General features: G+C 40.4%; 2 protein-coding genes across 2 annotated transcripts in view; both read right to left on the reverse strand.

Moving 5' to 3' along the window:
• Nucleotides 1-836: 836 nt before the first annotated feature.
• tmem30c (transmembrane protein 30C) lies at nucleotides 837-4,974 on the reverse strand. Its single transcript, XM_005935078.3, has 7 exons — nucleotides 4,435-4,974; nucleotides 4,080-4,196; nucleotides 3,673-3,780; nucleotides 2,154-2,244; nucleotides 1,932-2,075; nucleotides 1,648-1,860; nucleotides 837-1,521 (listed from the first exon to the last, which is right to left on the reverse strand). The coding sequence occupies exons 1-7, from the start codon at nucleotides 4,630-4,632 to the stop codon at nucleotides 1,334-1,336; spliced, it is 1,059 nt and encodes a 352-aa protein (XP_005935140.1). The 5' UTR covers nucleotides 4,633-4,974; the 3' UTR covers nucleotides 837-1,333.
• Nucleotides 4,975-5,098: 124 nt separating this feature from the next.
• cmss1 (cms1 ribosomal small subunit homolog) overlaps nucleotides 5,099-17,351 on the reverse strand; it is a 30,199-nt gene continuing 17,946 nt past the window's right edge. The window contains exons 2-10 of the mRNA XM_005935079.2: nucleotides 8,350-8,480; nucleotides 7,757-7,828; nucleotides 7,494-7,629; nucleotides 7,338-7,397; nucleotides 7,147-7,249; nucleotides 6,993-7,053; nucleotides 6,811-6,898; nucleotides 6,646-6,734; nucleotides 5,099-5,356 (exon numbers count right to left, since the gene is read on the reverse strand). Coding sequence (XP_005935141.1) covers nucleotides 5,273-5,356; nucleotides 6,646-6,734; nucleotides 6,811-6,898; nucleotides 6,993-7,053; nucleotides 7,147-7,249; nucleotides 7,338-7,397; nucleotides 7,494-7,629; nucleotides 7,757-7,828; nucleotides 8,350-8,480 — 824 coding nt within the window. The 3' untranslated portion in view covers nucleotides 5,099-5,272. The remainder of the gene's footprint in view (nucleotides 5,357-6,645; nucleotides 6,735-6,810; nucleotides 6,899-6,992; nucleotides 7,054-7,146; nucleotides 7,250-7,337; nucleotides 7,398-7,493; nucleotides 7,630-7,756; nucleotides 7,829-8,349; nucleotides 8,481-17,351) is intronic.

The following is a 17,351-nucleotide window of genomic DNA, read 5'->3' on the forward strand; positions in this document are numbered from 1 at the left end:
CAGTGCAAAGACATGCATGGGTTTAGGTTAATTGGTGACTCTGAATTGACAATAGGTGTTAATGCGAGTGTTGGAGGGTTAACAGTCTTTGTGTTAACCCTCCAACAGGTTAGTGGCCTGTCCTGGGTGTACTCTCCCTCTTGCCCTATGACAGCTTGGATTGCCTCCATCCCATCTATGACCCCGAGCTGGATAACTGGAAGAGAATGGATGGATGTTTTTCCTTTGTTTTTGTTTTTTTGTGAAAGCTTTTTAACGTGACAACCCCACACCATAAAAGATGCCTCCCCCTTTATTCTGAACTGTGAGCTATCAACTTGCTAAATACTGCCACGTGTTATGTTCATGTTCTCTCCCCACCCCAGAAAGATTAACATGGGTATCAAACTACTTCCTCAGGATTTGCTTGTCCAGTGTGTTGGACTGCCAGTGTAGCAGTTAACACATGGAAGACTGACAGGAGACAAAATCCCAGTCTAAGAAACTAGAGTACTCCCAGCCCCAAGCCTGGATAAATGGGATAGTGTAAAATCGAATCTACAATCAAATGTGGCTCAATCTGCTGCGGTGAGCCGTTGGGAAATAAGAGAGGGGCCAAAGTACCTTCAGTACATTTATTTGACAAAAACTGAAAAATTACACCCACTTCCTTCAACCTGCCCATGCTTGTAGTCTCAATTTGTAAGTCTGTGAAGGTAACTTGGTACAGCAATATGCTAACAACTGAACCTGTAAATGTTTGCATTTAGCTAGGCTGCAGATTCTTAGTACTGTCAAATGATGGTGTGGTGTGAAGTAGCTATCGCCAAGACAGAAACAACGCTTGATTCAACAGGTCATTTTAATTATAATCCTTTATTTAATTTTAAGATGTGGCACTTTGACAGTTTGTGCACACAAGGATGCAGGAATACACTCTGCATTAGGAAAATAAAAGTTGGATCTGTGCTTTTGTTAATGTAAGAATTCTAATAAATATTTATACATATTAACAGTACATGAGAAATGGTGTGTATTATAAAAGCAAACTTCAGCAAGTAAAAATCAAGTAAACACAGCTCAGATGTGTAAACACAGCAGCACCACGATAAACCCGTCACACGCGTGGATCTGAAAAAGAACGTTTTCCTTCACGTGCTGCCGCAAAATCAAACATTCCTATTTAAACCATTTTCCCCATCCATCATTTACTCACAAATGTTTAGCACTTAGCTTTTTGTTTCTTAAAAAAAAAAAAAAAACTTCAAATCAATCCAGCAATAATCTCTTTTAATCTGCTTGTAAGTTTTTCCCAGCATTCCTCTCATTAGTTTCCTGAAGCACCTCTTCTTCTTCACTCCTTCATGTTCTTCCCATCTTTTCCAAACTTCCACCAGACCACCGTGAGGACGACAGCTGTCAGGAGGATCAGGCTGCTGGTTACGAGGTAAGCAATAGGCAGGAAATGGTTCTGACCTCCAAACCAGGTCACCGTTGTCAGCACCACTTCCTTTCTGCCTCGAAAATACTGCACGGGAAAGTCTGAAAGAGCAGGAGGTCAAGGCCAAAAATATCTGATCAAAGAGAAGCGTGTTTAAATTGAATAACAAAAGATGGAGGGAAAGTGCATTTGGGAGTTAAGATGCCTCTAACACAGTGAAAGGATACTGTAGGTTATATCGATGCTGTAATTGCCTGCTGGAAGCCCCTTCGTGAAGGGGTTGTCGTTTCGGAATAAGATTCCATAAAGTTTCTTGAAGTTGGGGAAAGCTGCCTCCCTCATCCATACAATGAAATCGTCATTGATAAAACCGTTGTTCATGGGATTGGAGGGATCGAGCTTGTACACGGGCTTCTGCCAGTATGGGGGTGGAGCCGTTCCTGTGGGGAAAACATTTAAAATGTGACACAAAATGATTTCTGAGGAAAGAAAAAAAAAATTCCTTCTTTACCTTCAAACACTTCGGCTAGAGTCAAGTTGTCAGTCGTTGGGTTGCGGAACTTGATGTATTTGTCCGTGTACCACGTGAGGCCTTTCCGCATCAAAGGAACCTCACCTCTGCCGTTGGGATGATGATACCACAGGATGAAGGAGTCTGGGAAAACACATGCAAGTTAAGAGTGACGGGAAGGGTAGAGCAGCTAACTGATGCAGTGTGTTTTGAGTTGTTTACCGTTGAAGATGCTGTTAGCCACAGCGCCACAGGGAGCAATCGGGCGTCCGCTGGGATCTTTCAAAAATGGCTCACAATATGAACTTGGGTCCTAGGGAAGATGTGATATTTAATCAAGTCGAGCATTCAAGTAAAATTCAAGCTTCTTCAGCTTTAAACACTACAACGCATGTCTGGTAGCTGAAGATTCATGCATGTGGTCCCGAAACACACTAAAATAAGGTCTGTCATAGATTCAACTACCGAAGGTTAATTTTAACTCCGCCAACAACATGAAAGCGCTGCTTCCACTAATCACCCAGCATTATCAGGGGTGTGGCTCATCCGTACTTCTGTTTTTTTATCTTCACAAACCAAGTACAACAGATGACATGACTTAGCTTTAGTGACCATACAAGTCAAAGTTTCTGCATGATTAGTGTGGTCCTGTTTCTATAACGGCTCTTTGGGGCTGAACATCTCAGAGAAGCCGTGTTGTGGGAGGAGATGAGCATCTCCTAATGCTGCCCAGCCTCTTCTTTAACCTCTGGAGTTAGACGGATCCATCCCTTTATTCAGAACTGTCACTCCATGCATAAGGTGACCCAGCAGCTTTATGCATCACACTGGGGAGAAACTTCACGTAACTTAACATCTTATTTTGTCTCAGAGTCAAATGAAGTTGACCACTGAAATAAAACAGCAGGTACTGCCCAGTGCACGCTGTCAGTTTTATATACAGGCAGTACTCTTCACACCCAAAATAACTTCAACTTCTTTCAACTGCGCCCATCAAGATGCAGCTGATTTAAAAAAAATAAAAGGAGAAATGATGTGCTTTTCCCCCACTTAAACAAGTATGGAATTAATACTCTTAGAGTCCAAGAAGAAAACCACTGATGACTAAAAAGAACACATTTGCCAAAAATCGTCTTGAAAATCCCCAGAACTTTTGGGAAAATACTCTGTGGACTGACGAGACAAAAGTTGAACTTTTTGGAAGGTTTGAGTCCCGTTACATCTGGTGTAAATCTAACACGTTTCATAAAAGATCACACCAACAGTCAAACATGGTGGTGGTTGCCTGCTGGTCTGCAGCTGCTTTGCTGCTTCAGGACAATGGTGAAATGCTGTAGTTGATGAAAACATGAATTCTGCTCTCTACCAGAAAACCCCGAAGGAGAATGTTCTGCGATCACTAAAGCTCCAGCGTACTTGGTTATGCAGCAGGACAATGATCCGAAACTTCCGAAAGTCACCTCTGAATGACTCCAGATACATTTAAATGAATGTTTTGGAGTGGCCTAATCAAAGTCCACACTTAAGGCATGACCTTAAACGGGTCATTCATGCTAGAAAACCCTCGAGTGAGGCTGAATCAAAACAATTCTGCAAAAAACAAGTGGTTCAAAATTCATCCAGTGATGTGAAACACTCAACGCCAGATACAAAAACTTGACTACAGTTCCTGCTGCCAACGGTGGCGTCACCATTGATTAGGTTTAGGGGGCAATTACTTTTCATGACATGACGATGATACCTTTAAATTTTTCTTCCTTCCAACCGTCTGCCCATCATCTCTGGAGTCCATGTATCTGCGAAGGTTCTGATGAAAGTTACGGAGTCCGTAATAGAAAAAGACATCTCCCTGGGACACACACACACACACACACACATTCACATCGTCAAGTGGATGAGTGTAGAACCACAAATCCTAAAATGAATTTAAGCTTTAAGCTTCAAAGCACAGACAACAAACGCAAGCACTGACAGTGGGGCCTGTTAGATACAGAGTGTGAGAGTAATAATCTTCACACGAGACCCGCTTCCAAGCTGTTTCAGAGCTTTGTGCCATACTTAGCGTGTGCTACTGAGGCCTCTGGAGTAAGATTATAAGTGGCCCTCAAGTTAGGATTATGTTGTCACTCTGTGCCGAGAGGTTCTTACCTTAAATGGTTTGTCAATCCTAAAATTGACTGTGCAGGTGCAGGGCTTGTTTGCGTTGCTCACATTTTTACGCATTTCAAAACACTCGTTGCAGGTTTCAGCCTCTGTGTAGTCCAGCTGAAAAGACAACGAGAGAGAGAGAGAGAGAGGGGAAAGTGCAGATAGTGAACTTGATCTTAAACTTTTTCAAACATAACCTTCGACCTTTCCTCATGTTGTCACACCCTGTTTTTATTGCACACAGAGGCATTGGGGCCTCTCTGACATGAACAAAGACAAATGCATAGCGCTCTTACGCCATCAAATTTCTAGAACTGAAAGTGAGTGTTTAGAAGCAAATGTGGTTTTCACTCACCTTCATTTCCTGGGTGTTCTGCACAGTGAGAAGCAGCCATACTCCCAACAGCAGACACATCAAAGCCATGAAGTAGAAAAAAGGCAGCACGGTGTTAGCAGTTAGCATTGGAGACCAGGCAGGTAACCGCTGCTGTTTGAAAGCAGAGTTGTCGGGTCTCCGAGCCAAGGGCCCGGGCTTGCCTTTCACCTTCCCCATGAGAGCGAGAGCTTTGGCTTCAGAAGAAGAACTTGATTGACAGCTGGAGACTCAAAAATTGCGTGTAAACCAGCCCTCCTCTTGTCTTCCTGTTTTTTATTTCAGCGATATCTCTCTGCACACACACTCACACACCCCTCTGCTTGCCAAGGGATTTTCCCAGCAGGCTTTGCATCGTGGGGGCGACCGTTGTGTCCTGTTACTTATTAACCGCAATTCTTTACTCAACTACCTCTTTCTGTTACTTCCAATTTACCACAAGATTGTGTACTTCCGTCCTACAACACACAGACAGAACAGCATTTTATATCGTCACTGGCTGCGGGAGATATCGGGGTGGTTCTGGGCCCCTTTCTATCTGTAGGATGCTGAATGGGGCTCCCCGGTGGTTTAAGTAAACTCATGACCTCACATTGTCAGTCGGGGGGACTTTCCAAGGTCAGAGTAAACAAAAAAAGGATGTGGCTTTAATTTGAAGTCTGTTTATTCATTCATCACACTCCCTGACATTGTGTTGGTCACAAAAGTGAACAAACAATGCCGTACATTTCACACAGGCTCTGGAAATATTAAAAGCTCGTGACAGGATCAGCACAAGGAATATTGAAGACAAAGTCTCTTTAAATGTCAAGCAAGTCAGTTAAAATAGTCCAATTTTGACTTTATCTTCCTTACAGCGAGCCAAGACACCACTCTCCAACAGCTTCATAAGATCCTGTTTGATCTGAAAAAAAGAGGCAAATATGAAGTGAAATTAAAAGGGAACGAAAAACTAAAAGATCCTCTCCAAAAAGATTACTCTGCAATGCAAATAGGGTTCAATATTGAATAACTTTTAGTTCCTTCTATCTAATATTGTAGGTTCTCCTTGAGGCGACAGTTGCTGGATTTGGTGCCATGTAAATGAAATCAAAATGAACTGAATTTCAATGTAAAGTCTTTTCTTACTATAATAATTGTAGCATATGCATATCTATATGTCAACTTGTACCACCTCACCTCTTTAACAGGTGCATCAATCTGAATGAAACTTTGCATAAACATCACTTATAACCAGGAGCATCTGTGACTTCTATTAGTTAACCAAAAGTATCAAATGGATCAGGTGAGAAGAGCAGACAACACAGCTATGGAAGTTCCCCCACAGCCATTTTCTTGCTCCTTAACCCACGCTCTGTGCCACCTCCACAGTGTCATCAGCTTACAGCATACACCCAGTGCATTGCACACACAAAATAATGGAAGGTCAAAATATTAATTCAGGATAAATGTTTAGGATATTTAAAATAATGGAAATATTTGAAACGATTCACATTTTAACGCTGTTTTTGCCGGAGACATTAATTCTAGGAAAACAAAACTAAAGTCAAATTAGCCAGGCTTCAGAATCTACGACTAAACAAATATGTCCAGTTTTTAAAGGGTTAACCGCAGGAAAAAAGTCATAATGGTTTAAAACATCCCACGTTCATAAAGTATATGTTCAATTAAAAGATCTCCACTAATTTCTTCCTCCTTTCTTGTAGACAACAAGCCAAATCTAAAATAAAAAAAAGTGCATCATAAATAATTAAACTAATTTTCTTCATAATGTATTTTAAAAGTTAACTTTTACACAGGAGTGAAATATTTAAAGGTTTTTCTGTTTTAATGTTGATGATTATTACTTACAGATCATAAAAATCAGGAATCCAGTTATTCAAATTATTACAACATTTGATTTCAAATTTGAGTAACGTGCTGATACATAAAAATGTCACTTTTTGACATCAATATTTTTTCAATCTTAGCATTTCTTTAATTTTTTCAGGTGATCTCTTTTCTCTTTCTTTGTTAACTAAAGAAATAAGTTTCCAATCTTAAGCGCAGCTTTACGGTGAGATCCGAGAAACGATGATCAGGGAAAATCTGCATGTTAATTATTATAAACAAAAGAAAAAGAAGCTCCAAGTCAAAGTGGAGTAACAGCAATAAAAACACATTTTTCTAGCCCAGCAGGGGGCAGTAGCTCACCTCAGGAATGTCCACCATCCTTCTGAGCTTCTGGTCCCTCCAGTTCCAGTCCAGAACCAGGTATCTCAATGCCTGCAAGCTCAAACCCTCTGGGGAACAAAATCAGAGTGAGAAGACTTCAAAAGCTTTGAAGTTAAACGAAAGAGGCCGATCACAAACACACACCTCTCTCAACGAGAGCGCTGATCCTCCCTGGTGTCCCCACTCCTATGTGGTAGATGCCTTTCTGCAGCAGCTTCACCTGCTCTTCTATCTATGCAAAAAAAATGACACAGACAATCATTCTATGAAATCATTCACAGTTCACAATCTACACACCGCCTGTGATTAACAGTCATCTCCATTACCTTGATATGTTTCGCAAAAAGCTTCACAGCTTTGGCTTCACCCTTGAAACTAGTCAGCTGTCTGTGGATGACACAAACAAACATCATTCCCGTCACTTTAATTTGAAAGTGGTAACTGGAGAAACACGACAAACATCAGTGGTCTGTCACTTACTTAATGAGCTCGATGGTTCGGAGAGCAGAGCTGCAGACGACAAGCAGAACCACAGAACTTTTTTCCATGTGCTGCTTTTGAATCTTTGCCCACTTGGGAGCAACTAAGAGGAAAACAGAGCAATTAAAGTGATGGGTGTTTATAAGTGGAATCTAATGGAAGACTTGGTCAAAGTTTGCAACGGCACTCACTCTGTTTTAGATAAGAAGAGAGGGTGTGTGTCAAGTCATTACTGGACAGGAAAAAGGAGTCTGGAGGATGGGAGAGGACACGCTGATCTCTGTGAGTCAACATTTCAGCAGATATCGACTGAATGTGCAAGCTTAGGGTGATTTGCCTTGACTCACCCTGCACTTTGAGCTCCTCCTGCTCGATTACAGACCGCTTGTCTTTAAAGTACTGCGTAACCAGATCCTGCAGGTCAGCTGGACAGCCTGGTTTTGGCTCAGAGGTGGCCAAGACATCTGTTATTGTTTTCTTTTTCTAAAACAAAAACAAAACAAACAAACACACAAGTAAGAACCCCAGAAGCAGCCAAATGATAGCCCCACTTTAACCAGTGCACACTGTTGTAGTTGATATTTGCAACACCAGGTGTCGCCACTCCCACCTTCCTCTTTTTGGGGGGTTTAGCAGACTTTTCATCCTGAGCCTCCTTCCTTGGAGGGATCATCTGCTCGTTCTGTGACAACAGTACATGCAGAAAACACAATTCAGGCAATTTATGTTAATGAACATTTGAAATTCTAAATACAAATTAAATTAAAACCTAATAATCCTCCGAGGTAAAGAGCACATTTTATAATAAAATTTAAATGTGTCAAATTATATTATATTACATTAAAAGTACATCAAAATGTCCAAATGCTAGGAAAAAAATCAAAGGATTGAAATTTCCGTCATCAGTTACTATGATAATTGTTTTTAACACTCTGGTTTATTCACTGTCTCAAAGAATGAGGGTGTATGTATAAGTATGTGGTGGACATTTATTTTGAAGGTATTCCATTCATCTATCCTGACTTCTTTCTTCTTCCTTGCCAACGACTGTTGAAATGACCATTTGTGCCTGTGAACTGGTTGACTACAAAATGACAAGGACAGGCTCAGTCTTTTGCCCTATTAATATGATACATTTTCTTACACACTCTATACTGTAAAAACATCAAATAGGCAGCCTTTGTAGAGAAAGGACATAACAACCTGCTCATTATTTTTCTTCTTGGCTTTAGCAGGCTTCTCTGTTACAATCTTCCTCTTCTCTGGTTTAGTCTTTGTTTTTTCTGCTGGCTTTTTCTTTTGTTCCGTCTCCTCCTCCTCCACCTCAGATGCATCTGGGAAACAGAGGGAGAATTTCCTCATTAAACTGGCAAAAGAGCAAATGCGTCCACACCTCAAACTATATTTAGTTCAGGTGAGGAACAGGAGAGACACTGTCAGCAGAGTAAAATGGGCACATTTAATGCGAAGGATTTGCAAATTGCTCTTTACAAGTTTTGGTTTTATGGGTTAATTTGTAACTGTGCACACTATGACAAGAAGAAAATTGCTAAGAAGGGCCAACACCACGCTTGTTTAGTTTGATCCTTGGGCCAGTGATCTGCAAAGTGTGTTCAAGTCTTTGGGTTATTCATCAGGTGTGGCTGCGAGTGCACGTTTCAGTCAGAACTACACATCTAAATGCTACCTGAGGTAACAACAATGCAGCAGATCTCAAACAACGCATATGGTTATATTTAGCCTCCCTGTTGCTACCACTTCTCTGTGCATTCCTCACATCTCATGCTACGGGTCACGCTTAGATCTTTTGGCATTTCTGGTTTCTTGGTGAAAAGCCTTTAAAACAGCTGTTGGAGTGAAATCAGCAGTAAATCAGAGCATTTTCCTGCAGTGTCTATCCTAAATGTGCTGTTTTATCACACTTTTGAGCCAAAGCTTTTACATGGCAGTGTTTCATTACTGAAAACTTCACATTGCTTGGACTGTGTGGATAATAAATAAGGCACATGCTACCTCTGCCAAATCCTGATCATTACCATCAAAACTCCTTTTACCATTAACGTGAAAACGAGAACTCTGGTGTGTATGTAAGCTGACCTCAAAGTGATTTTTCATTGGACAGTTTGTGGAACTATGGTCAGCATGTTCCAGCACTAACCAGTATATGTACTTGCATCTTGTCATCTTCTACTGGGTTCAAGGTGCTTCACATGTGTAAAGGATTCAAGGGAAATAACAGAGCTTGCTGTCCAATGTATATTTTCTTTACTTGATATATACATTTATGTTGACTGTTCATTCTCTTCATTGCTGCTGGGAGGCTTTTATAATGAGGCATTTACAGAAAACACATTGAATTTGTTGCCAAGGTTACAGATTTTTAAGCATTACAACTTTTACCAATTCGGAGCTACAATGCTCTTTGAAGCTGAAATGAAAGAAGGGGCGTGTGGATATGCTCATATAATACGGCTGAGACACTTGAGCATGTCTCTGATCTGCCACAGCGGGTTTCTGCTCCGGGCCACGAGAACTGACAAAAGGAACACCGCACGCGAACAGTTGACCAAATTTTCTGCCTTGTTCTCTGATTTCCCATTTTACAATCAATTTTGCAGTGGTTACCATTAACTCCTTCCTCACTACTGTGTGTGTGTTTTAAATACAACTAAATATTTTCAAGGATCCTTTAAAAAGGAAACTCTACACGGCATCATTGATCCATCTTGCTCTCCCTTTCTCTCAAGGGTCTCTCTCAATCATTCAAACACCACACCCATTTACATGTTATCCCTCACAAGACCTTCATTCATCCTTGTTTTGTGCATTCATCTGTCCAGCAATGCACTCCTCCATCTGAAAGACCACTCCCACTATTAATGGCCCAAGCCAATCATTCCCCACTCCTACTTTTCTTGGCTCTCATCCTGTTCTCACACTTGCACTGGACGGTTGTAAGGACAATGCCGGAGGATGAGGGGAAAGACAATTAAAGGCAAGGTTAATTACAGAGGCAAGGAAGCCTTTATGACAAGATGCTGGATGTAAATGGACCATAATTACAGCAAAATCCAGGCCTATATATGAAAAGGGGACGCTCTACCTGTCGCATAACAAGTAAGTGCTTTACTTCCTTTTGGTACAGCTAACAGCAATCTGAATCTGGCACTGGGTTAGTTAGGAGGGGGACTGGAAGTACACTAGCTTGTGGTCACCTGAGACTGGTTTGTATCTCTTCCTGGCTTCATGTCTAAGGTGAATGTAATAACTACTGAGCCCTAAAGCACGGCAGCTAAACTGAGCTACAAAACACACCATTGAAACCAGCTGCAGCTTAAGTAGGTCCCCCTTGTGCCACTGAAATACCCCCGATCCACCAAGGCATGGATACCATAAGACCTCTGATAATGTCCTCAAGTATCAGCTGCCAGGACTTTAGCAGAAGATCCTTGTAAGTACTAGGACAGAGCCTCAAGATGGTGTGATCGAACTGAGATCTGAGGGATGTGGAAGCTGAGTCAACTTCTTGAATTCTTTGTTATGTCAAAACAAACAGGATATACTGTCACCATGAAGACTAGTTCATCGCCTACAAATTTCATGTGGGAGATGATGTATGTCAAAGTAACATGACCCAAGGTCTTCAGCAAAACATCACGTAGATAATTATATTGTTCAAATCTGACACTTGCATGTCCACTTAAAGCAACTGAGGTGGTTGGTGACAGCCAACAAGAGTACTCTGTGCATTCTGTGGGTGAAAACTATGATGCTCTGTGTGACCTTTATATCACAGCCAGCCTTCTCTTCCTACACATATTTTGAAACCTTGAGCCTCTGTAGTCAGTTCAGCAGTCATCTTTTCTTGTATTAATTTTGGTAGCACTTGTGGAAATGCCCTGACCATGTTTTCAATAATTTTGTCGCTGGTCAAAGTCATTCAGAAAATTATGCGTGCATATTTGTTTCTGCTTCAGGAACTGATGATGAACATTTTCAAACTTGTCGAGCATTTTAATGTGCAACGTCATTTTGTTCATCTTGTGAAAACAAATCTTGTAATTATATTGCTTTTCAATTGCTATTATTTCCGAATATTTGCGCCGTCCACAAACAGGATTTATGTGCTTAAATTTACTTAAAAAATGTAGCTACTTATTATCGATGCTAGAAGTTAACCAAACCCATAAATGAGCAAAATAGTTCTGACATATTCATGAAAAAACAAAACAAAAACAAAACCTATACAAAAAACTAAAAAGAAAAAACAATTTCCTAATCCAACAAACATTAGTATTTACAAAAAGCCAACCATGCAGTAATTTCTGTTCTGGCTCATCCTGTACTTTTAACATTTTCTCTCTCTCTCTCGTATTTATCGCTTTAACATTTTTTTCTTTCGCATGATGACATTTCTACATTTCAATTCATCCTTAATGAAATGCAAGATGAAGTATGACAGCTAACACAAGGACATGTTGAGGTTGTTATCAGAAAGTTGAAAATTAGCTAGCTTCCTAAATCTTCAGAGCACTCAAAGTGTTTAGGTAATATTTCCCATCTTTATAGTGCACTGGTTTTCACAGACTACACTAAAAAAAAACTTAATTCAGTACCTTAACTCTTTCCCCCTTTGAATGCTTACTATAGGTAACCCTTATTTCTCTTTTTTAAACTGAGCTGTTTCTGTCATATTTCAGGCCTGCTTTCAGAACAAAATGACTGGGTGTGTATCAAAATTTAGTGAGGGTGATCTCTGACTATACAGTTTATTAGGGATACCCTTGGAAAAACCTGGAACCTGTTCCAATAGTTGTCAAACAAGGTCTTTATTGATATACATTGAGGTAGAGCTGGGCGATAGAACGATAACGATATGTATCGCGATATAACTTTTACTCGATAGAGAAATTAAGCTATCGCGATAGACCTCGCCGCTCTTGTCCTCTTAAAATAAAAAAATAAATAAAAAAATAAAAAAAAAAGGTCAGCCAATCCAAACTAAGTAGCGCAGAGCCGAACCAATCACAGCCGCAGCGTCACGTCGCGTGACTTGTTACGTACAGCACAAGTGCCAAGCCGCACGTGTGTTTGTTTGGGAAGCAGCCAGCGGGTAATGGAGCCAGCGCGTAATGGAGGAAATGAGTGTGCCGACTAGAAAAATCAACCGAGCGTGACCGAAGAGAAAACAGATGATGGTTCCAACGCCGGAGAGATTGTCGAACGGAAGAGCCATAGAAGTTCCGTAGTGTGAAGGTATTTCGGCTATTTCAAGTCTGACAAAAAACAGAGTAGCGTGCACTGTAAATTGTGCCGAAAGCAAGTCTGGAAATACAATAAACTGGTGCATGCGTCACACTGTGCGCCACGTTATTGTTTCGGTGAAATGAATTTCTACAATACTGTTACTGTTAATTCTACTCTCTGCAGTGTTTAAATGCTTACATATACACACAGTTACTGTCCCTCCACACATACGACTCGGTTCTGCTTCTATGCCCCAGCTTTGTTTACTTTTTCCCACCGAGGCTTCTAGACTTCTGATTGGCCAACATTTCTGCACGGTTAGGAATCTAGCGCCACCTGCTGCTTTGGCATGTTCATAGCAGCGTTTTCCTTCATTTCTGCCTTTATGTGTGGACGGGATTATTTTTTAAAACGAAAACGGAAAATCTCCGTTTTCAAAAATACCCGTGTACGTGTGGACGTAGCCTCAGTCTCTGACTGGAAGCGCTAATTCGTCATTCGGCTTTTGTCAGACTAAAGTAACTGTTAAAACTGTTTGAAAAGCTAAGCTATACAACAAGGAGAGATTGAGAATTTCCTTTTAGTTCTCAGTTTATTTGATATTGACAAAAGTTAGTCAGTTTTGTCTGTTCTTCTGTAAAACAAACTAAGATTTATTTTTAGAATTAATATTTTGTTTCTAAGTGGAATTGACAGTTTAGTCTGTTTCGTTTGTTCTATTTTGAAACTTAAACACTTTAGCGGCTGCCTTTTGTGTAGTTTGCAATATTTGCCTTTATTTATCTGAAAAAGTCTCATGTTCCTTAAGTACATCTACCCTGTTGAACTTATTATGGGAAATAAATATTTAAATAAAAACAAGGTGCTGATTATTTCACATTTTACTTGTGAGCAACGGCACATTTAAATCTTACAAATATAGTTATTTGGCTTATATCGTGATAGATATCGTTATCGCCTGAAATGAAAAAAACATATCGTGATATGAAAAAATCTCATATCGCCCAGCTCTACATTGAGGTGTCAAACCTTGTCATTTACGGTGCAGATGAGGTCGTCAAATGTTAGGAAAGAGTTAGGAGTAATATTGAATTCATAGATTGTTTCCAAATGAAACAACTTAGAAAAAGATGTCGGACATAAAATTTAGTGGTCTACATAAATTAATTTCATGGTCACATGAAATTCTTAAACTCAGTTCAAGAAAAGATCCCGGAAAGGAATATATACCTCAAGTGAAGTCAGTGAATGAAGGGAGACTGTGAGGCCACTTCCATCTACACCAGATCAGTACAAAAATGATTATTGAATATAAAACTTCCTATAAAATGAGTGAGGAGAAAAAAAAAACCCTCTCAGTCTCAATCATCATCTGAAAGAGGTAATTATCTTGAGGAACCCCCAACTCTCAATTGCCTTCTTGCCACAGTCAAACAATATGGCGGAGTAACGATTAAAACACATGCTTTCAGATGAATGGAGCACAGTAAGGTTACAGCTCACATAACCAGAGATCAGTGAAAGCTAATGCCTGTGGAGCAGAATCACATGGAGGGGAAATGGGGCTGCCTGGTAATCTTTAACGCCCGATCAATATGGATGACTGGTCTTAAAGGGTGGTCAATGGTGCTGGCTGGATGCAATGAGGATCAATTGACTAGCTCCAGGAAACAGTTGATTGTTTCAATTCCAGACAAATGGCACCCAGAATTACTGTTACTCAAGTAAAGCACCCCGCCAACAGAACTGCATAAAACCGAGTTGGCCATGAACCCAGAAATGCTCAGTTTAAAATGCTCTTTTCACCATACTCCAAACCCAATACTTCCATTACACAGTAGAACTTCCATCCCCACCACCAAAGACACTTTGGGGCAATTTTCTTGTAATGTTCATGTTTCTATAAAAACAATAAGACACTTTCCATGAAATCAATTCGGGACATGTTGAAGTGATCAATAAGTTATTTCAAGGCTGCTTGTTAGGTGTTGGGAGTTGTGTGGTTCGGTGGGTGAGCGGGCACAGCAGTTATTGGTTTTGAAAGCCAACAACTTCCTCTTTAAAGCCACAATTTAAATATATGTTACCATTAAATCAATGGGGACTTTAGACAGAAGGCTAAAAATGAAGTGGACTGGTCAAAGACAGCAAATACCGAACAGGGACTGGTGTTCTGCCTCAAACACTTCTGGCCTGTTCAATCAGTGCATTATCCCAACACTCAAACGTTTGGGTACACGCTGACATTTTGTTTGCAAGTAAAAGATTGGACTGCAGAACTAACTAAAACATGTGGACATATGTCTCGAAGGGGTTTGTTAGTACATTTAACCTTTTGTCAGTGGCAGGAATTAAATATCGCCAGGAGGAGCAGTAATGGGTGCACAGTGAGGTTGACAAAGATAAATTCTCCAGAAATTTTTACAGTTGTTTAGGTCTACAAAGCAAGACATGCTTCACACCCCCCCCCACCCCACCCCACACACACACACACACACTAGCTCACGAAATCTGGATCAGTAAATGAAAGAACAGCTACACCCACACACAATCTGGTATTTATTGCCTTCAGAGGGAACAGATGTTCACCAGCATTCAAGGCAGCTCGACTTGACCTTTACATAAAACCAGCCTTAATGTTAAGAGAACTCGGTCACCATTATGTGGGATATGTGTGTTTGTGTGTGTAGGAACGATCACTGTCATGTCTTATCTGACTCAATTACAGAAAAAAAAAAAAAAATCAAGTGTCTAATTCATTAAAGAGTCTTTACTCTGACCTCTACTGTCTCTTGTCCTAGAAGAGTGGTCAGTCATGAAAAATGTTTAATTACCTCATGTCAGCGTGGCTTCATTTTCAGTGCTAGCAATTGACTGACTGATCTGTGTAGTTTAATGTTCAAAGTTATTCTGAAAGACCAACGTGCACGTGTTTCAGTGAAGCCAGTCCTGGCTGGCAGAGAGTGATTGTAGCTCCAGAGGATATTGCTAATCAGAGATAGGAAGGGTATGTAAATAAGGCAAAGCTTTTAAGCTTTTACGAGAACCAAATGAGAAAACCTCTTTTGAACCAGGACCACATACTGCAACCTATACTGGTACTGTACTTAGTTAAAAATCATTTATTGCTTCTAGATACCTCAGTGGCCGGTATCACAAGGGCGATCTTTACATTTATTCGATATTAATAATCACCATATATATTAATAAAATACTGATTCGGTGCACGAGGAATCTAGCATCTGATCTCAGAATGAGGGTAGGGGGCTGTCTGTCTGTCTGAACAATCCTGCACTACCACAGAGTCTCGTTGAACAAAAATGACTCCAGAAGGACACGGTTTACGTCACAACTAAATAATGTACACTGTATTTTATGAAACCACTGGCTACTAAATGGCTGTTGTTTTGCTCTCCGCAATTATGGTTACCATTTGATTTATTGATCGTTTACTGTTATGTAAGAAGACCACCCACAAAAGCTAAACCATAAAGCAACACAACTCAAAACAACGATTTGGAAAGAAGACTAACACCATTAACATTATTTAGGATAGTAAGTGTAAAATGTGAACTCACAGCACAGTGCTGCATTACCTCATGGCCCTAGAAGGGTCTACTACACTCTCTCACTTTAGTTGACCAGCATCACAATAATTAAACTGACTTAAATGCAGTCAGATAGGTATGTGATATCAAATGGCACAAAATGTATATAAAAGTGAAGAACTATGATAAGGCTTATGTCCAAAAGCATTTTAAATTAACAGTAATTCAAATCAGTCACAAAACAAAACATTAAACGCCCTTCATGCTTAAAACATTTAGCATATGTAGCCTAACCACACTCATAATCATAAAGCACAACAGTTGCATTACTTGTGACGAAACTGATTTACAGACTCTTCAGCACTCCGCACCCCTCCATCTAGCTGGCTTGCAAAATGTATAATTTCTCAGTTATACCACTCTTGAAGTACTGTGCTCTAGCCAAAACACACACCAACCATACCGAATATGAATTATAGAGTGCTGTGCCAGCTTGACCTTGAAAACTGAAGGCCAAAGAGGACTCCAGCACTCAGACTGAACCAGCCTCCCATGACAGGTGGATATAAAATGGATGTGAGCTAACTGGTGAGAGTGAGCAGCTGAAGCAAGGGCGTCAAAATTAAATTACCCGGGGGCCACGGACCAGGTTGTATTGCCAAAAACTGTAGCCATGTAGGGTTCCATTATAAAAGAGCTGTCTGTAAAACTAGCTGCTCAATATGACTGTGCAGGGTAAAAATGGATGTTTTTAACTGTGACCACTAAAGCAACTTAAGTTAAGAGTCACCAGCCAGAGAAAAGGTTAGAGAACAGACAATTTGTTGCTTCTCATGCAGCACTCATCCTCGGTCTGGGTAACAAACCCCTCTCCATATACAGAAATGGGGCAGTAATGAATCTTAACACCGAAAACCATATTTTTAATCCAACAAACAAATACCTGTGACTTTTACTGAAAAATGATCAGGGTACAGGCATGAGACAGACATGACAAATTGCCTCCAGATAAATGGAAAGAAGATGAATGTCCAGAATCTCAAGAGATGTGCCAAAAAAAAAAACTAAACTGTGTGTCTGAAATAAAGTTAAAGCAGTCCACTCAAAGCTTCATTAAAAGTGGCATATATGTGACAAACCTCACCCTTAAGGAATTTTTAACACATGAATGGAACATGCTTTCGCTCATTTTCCTTCTCGCCTCGGCAAGGTAATGTCTAGAACAGTCCAGGGCTGTGCCGCATGTGTGAATGCAGCTCTAGTTTGGAGGCCAATTACACAGCTGGTTGGATAATACCAAGGAACAGGTGAACGGTCATTGTTTTTGGTCTGTGGACAAATTAGCTGCAAAGATACTGCCTGTATCTGCCTGTGACCACTTGTGGCCAGGACAAGGTGTTGTGAATAAGA

Source organism: Haplochromis burtoni, unplaced genomic scaffold (genome assembly GCF_018398535.1).
Source record: "Haplochromis burtoni strain Fernald_Lab_line unplaced genomic scaffold, NCSU_Asbu1 Contig_75, whole genome shotgun sequence".
Lineage (NCBI taxonomy): Eukaryota > Metazoa > Chordata > Actinopteri > Cichliformes > Cichlidae > Haplochromis > Haplochromis burtoni.

Bases quoted from the DNA above. Each gene is read 5' to 3' on its own strand.
- tmem30c (XM_005935078.3), bottom strand. From the start codon at position 4,632: ATGGGGAAGGTGAAAGGCAAGCCCGGGCCCTTGGCTCGGAGACCCGAC. The intron at 2,245-3,672 runs GTATCATCGTCA...CATCTTCCCTAG, and splicing joins GAAGGAAGAAAAATTTAAAG to GACCCAAGTTCATATTGTGA. The intron at 1,522-1,647 runs GTATCCTTTCAC...CTGCTCTTTCAG, and splicing joins CAGCATCGATATAACCTACA to ACTTTCCCGTGCAGTATTTT.